Source organism: Gekko japonicus, unplaced genomic scaffold (assembly GCF_001447785.1).
Source record: "Gekko japonicus isolate JY-2015 unplaced genomic scaffold, Gekko_japonicus_V1.1 scaffold20, whole genome shotgun sequence".
Taxonomy (NCBI): domain Eukaryota; kingdom Metazoa; phylum Chordata; class Lepidosauria; order Squamata; family Gekkonidae; genus Gekko; species Gekko japonicus.
The window spans coordinates 2138202-2150664 of record NW_015169172.1 but is presented as its reverse complement, the minus strand read 5'-3'; the positions used below and the strand labels follow the sequence as shown (position 1 = coordinate 2150664).

The 12463-nt window shown below is 41.2% G+C and overlaps 1 protein-coding gene across 1 annotated transcript in view; it reads right to left on the bottom strand.

Moving 5' to 3' along the window:
* Positions 1-12463, bottom strand: part of WDR78 (WD repeat domain 78) — an 88094-nt gene that overhangs the window by 41973 nt on the left and 33658 nt on the right. Inside the window, exons 6-10 of the mRNA XM_015415783.1 lie at positions 10590-10696; positions 10279-10435; positions 7766-7905; positions 5676-5828; positions 1778-1975 (exon numbers count right to left, since the gene is read on the bottom strand). Coding sequence (XP_015271269.1) covers positions 1778-1975; positions 5676-5828; positions 7766-7905; positions 10279-10435; positions 10590-10696 — 755 coding nt within the window. The remainder of the gene's footprint in view (positions 1-1777; positions 1976-5675; positions 5829-7765; positions 7906-10278; positions 10436-10589; positions 10697-12463) is intronic.

Here is a 12463-nt window from a genome sequence, read left to right as displayed (position 1 = left end):
AGAGAGCAAGCAGGTGTGGGACAGAAAGTTGGAGAAAATATGGTGATAAGGAAGAAGAGAAGGGAAGAGTAAAAGAAAAGAGGGATAGGAGAGGAAAGAAAGACCAATTAAACAGCAGTTTGCAGAAGAAGGAAAAGCCGTGCAAGCACCGTGATGATTGTGATACTGGAGGGCGCTAGTGGGTGAATGCTACCGTTAATTTTATAGGGTGGAAAGTGCCATCAAGTCACAGCAGACTCACGGTCACCCTGTATGGTTTCCAAGGCAAGAGATTAACAGAGGTGGTCTTCCTCCAAACTTCCTCAGTGGTCTCCCATCCAAGCACTAACCAGGGCCAACCCTGCTTAGCTTCCAGGATCTGACAAGATTAGGATAGCCTGGGTCATCCAGGTCAGGGAAATTCTATATAGTGCTTTAAATTTGTGATGGTGTTTTTTTACCAGCTTTATTGCGTTTGTTCTCTCAACCAACCCAGGGTTGTCATCTCCAGGTTGGGAAATTCCAAGAGATTTGGGAGCAGAGCCTGGGGAGGGTGCCATTTGGGGAGGGGAGAGAGTTGAGCAGAGACATGATGACCATCCTCCCAAGCTGCCATTTTCTCCAGGGGGAACTGATCTCTGTAGTCTGGAGATCGGTTGTGATTCCGGGAGAACTCCAGGGCCCACAAGGAGGTTGGCAACCCTAACTAACCTGTAAAATTGATTACTGCCATTCCCAGTTTATAGATGGGGAACTGAGGTGAGTGAGCCTATAACAGTGTCAGAACTTCAACATGGGGGGCTGGGGTTCAAGTGTGTTTCCAAGTAATCGCTGGCTCAAATCTACCTCTTTTTGAGCATCAAATGGTGATAGATGAGAGAAAATGCAGAGACATTTCCCACAAGCTAAATTGTGCTCATCAGGAAGAAAAAATGTTCCAAAAAATGTTTGCATCTCTGCATATCTTTCCAGGCAGCACTCTCTACATTTTAATATCTGACCTGAAACCATTGGTGATGTAAAACAGTAGTCAGACTGCAGGGCTCACTTGTAAGTCCAGTCTCCCCATTTGATCCTATATTGCATTGTGTACCATATACATCTGTGTTTTTCTCCACTCTAGGATAATGGGAAACAAAGGGGCCTGGGAATATTTTCCTTTAATATTTCAACAGAAGAAGGAATTGTGAGTAGCTGCAATGCTTTAAAACCTCACACTTTCTGAAATTCCCTCTTCTGCACTACTGTTGCATTTGATCATCCTCTTATTCACCATTTCTTATTTTGCTCTCTCTGCCTTTGGCTGAAATCATATTTGCAGTGCGAAGTACAGAAAAGGGGACAATGAGATTGTGAATTGACCTTTCTGCAAGGGCACCAATCAGTTCAAAAACCTGATTTACAGATTAAAAACGGTCTTTAAACATAAGAGGAGGGATGAAAAGCCCTTTGAGTAGCACATATGAATTTAGCCTTTCTTTTTTAAAATACTTCCACTAAGAAAATAGTGGTGGTGCCACTGGCTTGACCCACCCACTGAAGAGCTCTGTCCTAGACATATGTATATTGGAACAAATTATAAGCCTAGTTTGGGGGATCCAAATAATTAGTTTATAAAACAAATGGTCCAGACTGGAATCATTCACTCGCAGTAAGCTTGAGAAATCCTTCCTACATGTTTCCTGAAAGTAAGCATTACCGCAATAGTATTTATATTACAGACATCTGCAATCTCTTTTAACCAGCATGAGAAGCTACTTCTCAACTTAGGCTAAGAGTGAAATATCAGCAGATATACCTAGGAAGACCGGAAGCTGCCGATAAGCTGCAAGTTTAGGCTGAAAAATATTCTCCATTAGAACTCTCTCCATATAAAATAAATCTTGATGAAATTTTTCAGATTTCATTATAGCTTCTGAGCGGTCCTCTTCCTCTTCATGTATCTGGGAGAGAATTACACTCTCAAGATCGATGATAGAGCTCGAAGTGATGCTTGCTGGAAAAGCAAATGTTAGAAAAAGCATATTTAGCAGAATAACCCAGAATATTTTTCAGATGGAATTGGCAGAAACAAGTTTTTCATAATCTAGGAGTACTTCCAATATTATTGCATCCATTTTAGGGTTTCTCCAGATGATATAACCATCCTGTGCATATGGAGTTATAACTGACTCCTAAGGGGTCAGTACTTCTCCTCAAACCAATCTGTGCAACTTGATCATATACCAATAATAAATGAGTTGTTTTCTCTAAGGAAACTCCATTTCCATTGTATTTTTTTAATCTGAAGGCTTCACTAAAAGAGCATGGGATTATTTAGACTCCCAATTTAAGTGGATGCTGTGTATCCAGGATACAATCAATGACTCTGAACCATTTACCATCAGAATGTTTATTTTAATATTTATGGAGTAGTTAAGACAAGGAGGATTTAACTATACAGTTTGGAGGGATCCTAAATCCAAATGCTTTGGAGTTGGAGAGGAAATTAAAATATCAGGGATCTGTTGGATCCTCTACATGTAGCATCATAACAGGCTCCAGATACTATCCCTGTATAGTTGTATGAACGTTTATTAAAAACATTGATCCTTAATATAGATCAGTAGTTTTTATGTGACATTGCAGTCATTGGAAAATGGATCTTTAAAAAAACCTAAATTAAGATCTATATGATTCTAGTATCAGATTAGTAAATATTGGATGGTAATTTTTCCCTTCAACTTCTTAACAAGATGAGATGCTAGGATATCTCTCATCAGCTCCTCTCAGTATTTTTAAAGACTTGTGGTAGTTGCCATGCAAGGGCCTGATTCAAACTGGGGCTGCAACAAAGAGGAGCGAACTCTTCCATCTCTGCAGAGGTTTACTAACACATCCCTATGCTGTCCTTAGTCCTAGAAAGAGAGGGTAGTTTCCATAAGCAAAAGGTGGGAGGATTAATCTTTTGCCACCTTGCCATGGACCCAATCCAAATTGTGGTCCCTTGTAGCATTTAAAAAGCACCAGGAAAACGTAATCATAAGAACATAAGAACATAAGAGACGCCAATGTTGGATCAGGCCAAAGGCCCATCCAGTCCAACACTCTGTGTCACACAGTGGCCAGAAATACCAGTGCCATCAGGAGGTCCAGCAGTGGGGCCAGGACATTAGAAGCCCTCCCACTGTTGACCCCCCCCCAAGCACCAAGAAGACAGAGCATCACTTGCCCCAGAGCCCCTAGCTATACCTTGTGGCTAATAGCCACTGATGGACCTCTGCTCCATGTTGTTGTTCAGTCGCACAGTCGAGTCCGACTCTTCGCGACCCCATGGACTTATTACTAGGTCCACGGCCAGGAATAGATATGGCCCCAGAAGATCCCAGCCCATATTTTGAAGTAACTCATGGCAAATGATGCTCACATCAAAATGTCACCTTTTAAAAAATGTGCCGCAAGGGAAGCAGCCAAGAACTGGCTCTCCTTCCTGTTCCATGTAATTTTAAAATGATGAATAGAAGGAGCCATGTGAGAAGAATGTGCTATTTGTATTTGTAATAAGAAGTGTTCCTATCACCACTTATTTGTTCAAGAACACATTGATGAATTACTCTTTAAGAGACAGTGGGAGTAAAAGGATAATGTTTTATGTAGCACTTATAAACTAGAATATCAGTAATTGGCAACACATTCTTATCCTTCGTACCTGAAGAAGTATTCTGCTACACGATCTTACCTTTAGTATTTGTGGAGGGGGGGAAAACTTATCCTTGAAATGCCATATTTTAAACTATCAAATCTATTTATTCAAAATAGGCAAGGTTCATGAGGCCAGATGAACATCTGTAAGTAGTGGGCAGAGGGTCACAGGGATATGGTTTCTCCACTATACTTTCATATTTTTCCAAGGAAGAAGAAATAAATATAATGAGTTGGATCCAAGGGTCATTCTCTGTTGGCTGAAGCTCAGTATGTTTTTCAAAATCCTGCTACTGGATCACAGGCGATCTTCAGGAACACAGGGGGGCAGGTAGTAGTAGGGAAAACTGGTAAAAATTCCCACCTTCTGTTGGCAAAAATAACTTTTGGATTCAATCACATATCTCACCTCTTTAACCTCACTATCTAACTACTAGGTGAGCAGCCCTTCTTCACTGTTGTGGTAGTACATAACTGCAAATAGGCAGAGCATAATTCAAAATGCTGGTACTTATAAGAACATAAGAACATAAGAGACGCCAATGTTGGATCAGGCCAAAGGCCCATCCAGTCCAACACTCTGTGTCACACAGTGGCCAGAAATACCAGTGCCATCAGGAGGTCCAGCAGTGGGGCCAGGACATTAGAAGCCCTCCCACTGTTGACCCCCCCCCCAAGCACCAAGAAGACAGAGCATCACTTGCCCCAGAGCCCCTAGCTATACCTTGTGGCTAATAGCCACTGATGGACCTCTGCTCCATATGCTTATCTAATTCCCTTTTGAAGCCGTCCATGCTTGTAGCACCCACCACTTCCTGTGGCAGTGAATTCCATGTGTTAATCACTCTTTGGGTGAAGAAGTACTTCCTTTTATCCGTTCTAACCCGACCGCTCTGCAGTTTCATGGAGTGCCCACGAGTTCTTGTATTGTGAGAAAGGGAGAAAAGTACCTCTTTCTTTACCTGCTCTTTCCCATGCATAATCTTATAAACCTCGATCATGTCACCCCTCAGTCGTCTTTTCTCCAAGCTAAAGAGCCCTAAGCGCTTTAACCTTTCCTCATAGGGAAAGTGTTCCAACCCTTTTATCATTCGAGTTGCCCTTTTCTGCACTTTTTCCAAAGCTATAATATCCTTTTTAAGGTGTGGTGCCCAGAACTGCACACAGTATTCCAAATGAGGTCTCACCATTGATTTATATAGGGGCATTATTATATTGGCTGATCTGTTTTCAATACCCTTCCTAATAATCCCCAGCATAGCATTGGCCTTCTTTATTGCAGTCACACACTGTCTCGACATTTTCAGTGAGTTATCCACTACAACTCCAAGATCTCTCTCTTGCTCAGTCTCTGCCAGTTCAGACCCCATCAATGTGTATTTATATTTAGGATTTTTGGCTCCAATGTGCATCACCTTGCACTTGGTCACATTGAACCCCATTTGCCATGTTGACGCCCACTTGCCCATCTTTGACAGATCCCTTTGGAGTGCCTCACAATCCTCACTGGTTTTCACCACCCTGAACAACTTTGTATCATCTGCAAATTTAGCCACTTCACTGCTTACTCCCATCTCCAAATCATTAATGAACAAGTTAAAAAGCAGTGGACCAAGTACTGATCCCTGCGGTACCCCACTGCTTACCACCCTCCACTGAGAAAATTGCCCACCTACACTCACTCTCTGTTTTCTATGAACTAGCCAGTTTTTGATCCATAAAAGGACTTGTCCTTCTATCCCATGATTTTTGAGCTTACTTAGGAGCCTTTGATGAGGAACTTTAGGTGTGTCTGTACATTTGGCTTTTAATCTTACACCTGTGTTCGTGCTCAATTAGTGTCAACCTGCAATGGCCCATCCCTGTGGGCATAGCCTAGGTCCAGGGGATAAAGTCATACTTTTTACTCACATGTGACCATGGCATGCAGGTTATATTTGCAATGTTATGTGCAGGTAATATTGACAATGTTACATAAGATACAGAAATGTAAATGTTGTTGTACAAAAGATTACCTCTGTCATTAGAAGCTGAAGATGTGGTTTTATCCTGTTCTTTCACAGCTGATTTACCACTAGTTATGCTTACTGGTCTGCTAGTTTTTTCTACAGCTGCTACCTCCAAAACACTAAAGGAATCATATAAATCCCAGTTGGTGGCCATTATCTCTAGAACGAAAGGACATTGTTAGGTAGTACTTTATTCTTACGTATTTATGTTAAAAACAAAGCTAAAAAGATCATTTTATACTTTGCATAGCAAATGTCAAGTCTATTTTAACTAAATGTGTTAAGGAAAACATAAAATCCTTTAAATGCATGACTTTCCATGGTTACAAATAGATATCCTTCTAGATCACTATAACGCATGTGATCAGTGGAACTCCATGTATGCCAACATTCTAAACAGGCTTCTCAAAATGTCAGTGCTTCACAGTCTCCTAAAGTAATAAGAAAATGTATAAGCATCACACCCCATCACATGGACAAGTGTTTCTGTACGAAACTACACTGTGAATGTTAACTATGCAACACCAACCAAACACAACTTTCATTGTGAATGAGAGAAAGAGAGTAAATAGGTTCAACTGAGTATGAAATCATTCATTAGGCCAAAGAAAATTGATAAAGGCAACAAGAAGGAACACAAAGGAGGGGAGAAAAACTAACCCAGATAGGAGTCTGCATTTTTTAATCATGATGGCTTTGTCCAGAATAACCAAAGAATCCCCAGTTTTATACTCCTTACATTTTGTACACCATATTAAGTTTACGTTTGGAGCTAATGGTTTGAATTCAAAATATACCATGAATATATACCATATACCTCCCTGTGCAGCTCTCTGTCCTCCTGCTCAGGACCCTTAGGAATTGCACAAGATGTGGCACTGGGCCTGCAAGATGGCAGCATTCACCCTTCTCTTGAGCAAACTCTTTTTGCCAAGACATCATGCAAGACCTGTGTGTTCACTTTCCCACAGCAGTCAGGGAAGAGAGAGAATCAGCAAAGGTTTCTTCCATGAACTCTCTTCCTTTTGTGTGGGTTGTCTTTCTTAGTATAGCACAAGAGGGACTGAGAAAACACCATTTCTAGCAGCACAATTAGGGCCTAGCCACTGTTCCCTCTAAGTGTGAGCTAGCTCACAGTTTTCTAGCCTCCGGCTCACACATTTTTGTCTTAGCTCAGAAAGGATGGCTCCAAAGCAAACTAATTTATGCGGTAGCCAAATTGCTTGCTCACAACTTTAATGCCAGTCGCTCACAAAGTAGAATTTTTGCTCACGAGACTCCACAGCTTAGAGGGAGCATTGTCTAGCTACGTGATATGTTGTCCTTGGGGCTTCCCCCGCATCCACCATGTCTGCTATTGAGCCTGTTGACCAGATCTGAACTGAACTCAGAATTCACAGTTGTGAGGCGCCCTGGTTTGACTAGGGCCATGGCACTCAGGGAAGGAGAGCTTAAGCCTTTCTCACATAGTGTTTTCCCATCCAGAAATAGCACCAGGGAGGCTGCTATTTGCCCCATTGGAGAAATTTACATGTGCTGATGGGCCACAAGTAAACTTTCCCCAATGGAACAACTTGGGCTCTGCAATGTTTCCCAACCTGAAATGTACTTGGTGAGCCACATAGATGCCGCATTGTGTGATGAAGGCAGAACTGTATGGACTGTCCCATCATTGTTTTACAAATACCCGCTGAATATTACCCTGATTTGGACTTCTCAAATTCCCTGGTGAAATGACAGTCCCATGCCTGTACCGTCTTCCACATATTTTCATGAGAAGACATGGCGGCAGGTAGAAGGAATAAACATTTGTCCATCCAGACTTTTCTCAATGAAAAATTATGAAAACTTTCTAATGTTTTTCCCAAATCATTCAAGATTATGTTGTGAAAACTAGGTTTGAAATGCAAGCTCACTTCACGTGTTTAATTTCAAGTTTGAAACTGATATGATTTCAAGTACACTTGTTTACCTATATAAGGGACTGGGGGAAAGGCTTTGGTACTTTGCCCCTGCCTAAAAGGATGCCCAGTTTAGTCTACAGCTCCTTCTCCCTTCTCCAGTTTTCTCCAAAACTTTTTCAAGCCATCATTTACCTTTGTCAGCCATGATGATTTTGTCACATTGTACCTCCTTGACCTTTGGTGCTCCATTCAGTGTTTGCATCATCCTGTCAGTATAGCGGTCATTGCCGGCTCTGTTTTTACAGAGTTCCATGTAAGCTACATTCTGTTGCCTTTAAAAACAAATGTTTTTAAATTTTATCTTTCACAGACTGTTTATGTTTTGCTTCAGGGACATAAGTTTTTATTAGAAATAAACATCCATCTATAGTCTCTTTCTGGAATTCAGTGAAGCAGCTGTAGATCAGTCCACTTAAAAATAAAAATTACTATCTGTCCACAACTAAACTTCTGAACACGTTAGAAGTATATGGTGGTAGATCTAAAACTGGCCTTTTTCAAATAACACTGTAAAAATGCTGCATTGCAGTTATGTATCCTTTAGACAAGTAATGAAGTACTGCTTCCGAACACAGCAAATTTTAGGGTTTCCTTGTCATTCATGCTGCAGCTTTGATCTTCTTGCATGCCCAGAAGGCTAACAGGGTCAGGACCTGTAACAGTTACAGTTTACTACCAAATAAGTATTGGTAGGAATTAGTGGATAAGAAAAAATGTCTTCTCTACCATTCAGTCTCCACAGCATTTAAAGCCATTAATGTCATAGCCTCTATGAATCTCCTTCTTGAAAAGGTTAGGAACCCAATAAAGATCCTTAGAAAAACTTTTATTTTCCAGGCTGATCTGCATTCTTTTGTGATTAGTCTACGAGGTACTGTTTGTACTGGGTTATATTTTTAACATTATGAAGTAATACGAGCAACTCTTGAAAAACAAAATATAAATATTTTGAATAAATATAATAAAGCACAGCTGGTTTGACTTCACTAGCAACAAAAGTGCTTAGAAATACCATGAAGTAGCACGGAGTCCAAGAAGTGTACCTCATGTCCTTGCAATGTTTTACAGGGCTTCTGGGGCATGGCTGTTAGATGGGGTCCCAGTGTCATCATAAAAATTAGAAGGGATCTCAGAGCACATACCTGGCTGGACCAGGCCCAGGAGGTGACAGAAATACCTTGCTTGGAATAAACCAGTGCTGGGGCTACTTTGACTCCTCCTGCCTCTTCTTCTACAAAGTGTCATCCTCTTCCATGGAATATCGCATGCACACAGCCAGTTTGGTGTAGTGGTTAAGTGCGCGGACTCTAATCTGGGAGAACCGGGTTTGATTCCCCACTCCTCCACTTGCACCTGGCTGGATGACCTTGGGCAAGCCATAGTTCTGATAAGGGCTGTTCTTGAAAAAGAGCAGTTTCTGTCAAGAGCTCTCTTAGCCCCACCTACCTCACAGGGTGTTTGTTGTGGGGAGGGGAAAGGAAAGGAGTTTGTAAGCCGCTCTGAGACACCTTTGGGTTTTGTAAGCCGCTCTGAGACACCTTTGGGTTGTGAAGGGCGGGGTATAAATCCAATCTCTCCTCTTCTTCTTCTCTCTTTAAAGATTCAGGGCATATGCTCATGCATATGTCACAGAGGCAAATTGAGGTTTTGAGAATACACTTAACAACAAGCAACAGCCAGTCACACCTGTCTCAACACACACTTGTGAGTTCATGGTGTGTGCTATATTTCACACTATATGTTTCTGTGTACATCCCTGATACACGTAATGGCTGGATGAGCTGCTCTTGCAACTAAAAATACCTAGCAGAATTTGGAGAGATGGTATAAGATGGCTGCCAGCAGAGGGAGCAATTGTGATGCTACAAGGCAGCTTTATCTGATACGTGTATATGTTAAATGCCATCAGGTTGCTTAACTTATAATGACCCTATGAATTAACGTCCTGCTGTTCACAGCCTTGCTCAAGTTTTGCAAATGACTGATACTTCATTGCAGAGTTACTAAAGAAGGCCTAATTTATATAAACCGCCCCTGGTGGCCTCGTGGAATTCAAATCACATGGAGACTGGCCTGGGCTGTAACAGAGAGCAAGGAAACTGCTAGAAGACCCTGTTGTGAGGAGGTAAACTGCCTCACAGTTTCATGTCATATTCCTTCATTGTGTAGATTTCAAGTAGTCAACACATTATTGCTTCCAGTAATGAGGCCTCAGACTCCTAAAATCAAGTCTCAGTACCCTGGACACATCAAATGCCTAGTTTTGATCAAACTACATTTAAAAACCCATGCCTTACAACTCTTAAGCTACAATCTTTAACGTATTTACTAAATATCAAGTCCAATTCAACTCAGTAGGTCTTGTTTCTCTGAGTAAATATGTTTAAAAATGGGCTGCACAGAGGAACAGGGCAGAATCTCCCCAGAGGCTCTGAGAGCTATCCTGAATTTTTGCTAAGGTGATAAACAATCTTTTGAGTCTTATTTTAATTTATAGAATACATGGGCAGAATCCCATGCTGGGGAGAGGACTATGCAGGAAGTCACCTCAAATTTCCTTGAAAGCTAAAGCCACAAACCATCATAGGTGAGGTGCAAATGGGATAAAAGTTTTGCCTCCCTCAATGTGCAAAAGTTATGCCTACCTCACTTTGTCGGCTTCTTCAGCTTCTGAAGATACCATTATAGTTGGCATGTCAAATATCCAAATGGTTTCCGTCTCTGTGAGGTAAATATCAACAACCTCTTCTAGTTCTTCTTTTGTCAGTGGTTCCTGCACTTCCTCTCGCCTGACTTGGACATCTGCCAGATTAATTCACCATGTGAAAGACATGAGACAGCAGCACACGTGCCTCCCCATAACATGTAGTTAAGTCCTGGGTATCTAATAACTGACAATTTTAGGACAAGACCATGTTGAGAAAAATCCAGAATTAATGTAATTATGTCACTTTACCTATTAAACTACTAATTGTTTCTCGTCTAGATCCAGGTTCTACTATTTCTTCTGCCAGTGATTCAGTAGAAGTGGTTGACTTAGTAATACTAACACTACCATAAGTCCTGTAGATTGACAAAAAATAATAAGTTAGCATCCAGTACTATTCTTCATTTAACAATCTGATGACCCAGCAGTCATGCATCAAGTTGGCATGTACTGGAAGTAAAAGAACAAAGAATGTATGCCAAAGCACTGGCAACAAGAATACCTGATAATTAATACATTCCTAAGGCACCAGAGCTTTCACTTAAAATCCCTTCTGCATGGTTAAGGATCCCTATTGCTGCAAAAATTCATGAGGTGCAAAAAAGTTACACGATCCTCTTGTGACTGTATCATCTCAGAACTGAGGTGCTGGTTCTCATTATTGTACTTCTCCGTGCAGAAATCTCCTTGAACATGCAAAGCTGCCTCATTACAGACACAAGAGACATCTCCTCAACATGCAAGCATTGCACTTGTAGTGAGGGTTTAACAAAGAAGAGAATTTAGGCATGCAACCCCTCACATTCATTTTGAAGTGGTACAATTTTACAATGATTATACCACATTCATTTTAACATTTGATTTGGCTCTTTGGGAAAATGAGCCTAAGAGTGTCTACTCAGAAATGTCTCATTTTATTCAATGGGGTTTATTCCCTGGAAAGTGTTCTTAGGTTGTTGCCAGGTCAGATAAGATGTGGTGACCACCAACCACATCTCCCAAGTAGTAGCAATCCTGCCATAAATCGTTAGTATATAATACATCTTATCTGTGTGGGAAATGTATTCATTCCTGGGCCCCAATTATGCGGGAACAATTCTCATCTGCAACCTTACCACTTCAAGAATAGTATCAAACACCACAGATAATGAATAATGTATAGATATACACACACCCATGAGGTTGGGAAGAATTAACCACTTATCCCCTATCCTGTGACCCCAATCCAAACTGGAGCTTCCACAGCTGCTGTATAACAATGTTAAAAACCGTGCTGAAGACCTGCTCATGGGTTTTCTCATCTAATTTGACCCTCAGTTTTGGCTCTGAATAGATTCCCAATCCTTGTTACCCAAGTAGGACACTGCAAACAATTAATGCTATGCATAGGGGGGTTTAGTTTATAACATCTTCCTAAAATAGCCAGCACAATGTAAACAGGTTCCCTGTGACTGAGGTACAGCATATACATTTTCTAAAAAATGAACAAACTAATGGACTTGTACTAGGTGGATCCAGGCTCAAATCCCTGCTGAGCCATAATGTTCATTCATGTTACTATCAGCCTTTCAGCCTTGATGTGACAAAATAAGGTATGCCCATATCTGCAGTCCTTTGTTCCTTGGAAGAAGGGCAGGATACAAATGTGGTAAATAAGACAGTAGAGGAAAGGAAGAATAAAGATTGTAACTACTAATATGAAATTAAGGATGGACTCAAACATACAATAGACATGATCACCCTAAGAATTCTGGGTTTTCTTATGGATCCACCAAGCCGAAGGGGGATTATTTCAAGTAAGACATATAAGTGGCTTGTGCCACTGATGCTGCATTCCAGTTACATGTATGTTTATCACCAGAGGTGATGACTCCTCATATAGGTGATTGTTATTTTGGCTGCAATAGACTAACAAGGCTACCCATCTAGATTTGTCAGCATAAAAGGAGTAGTCCATAGAATTAGCTCCATGAACATCTATATTAAATGCTTTCAGTTTATGGCAACATGCAGGCAGACACATCTCCCGGACATCCCGGGGATGTAAACTGCACACCAGCGTGTGGGAGCGGGTCCGATGGGTCACAACCCCCCCCCCCCGGAGCCTTGGTAAAAGGCTCCCA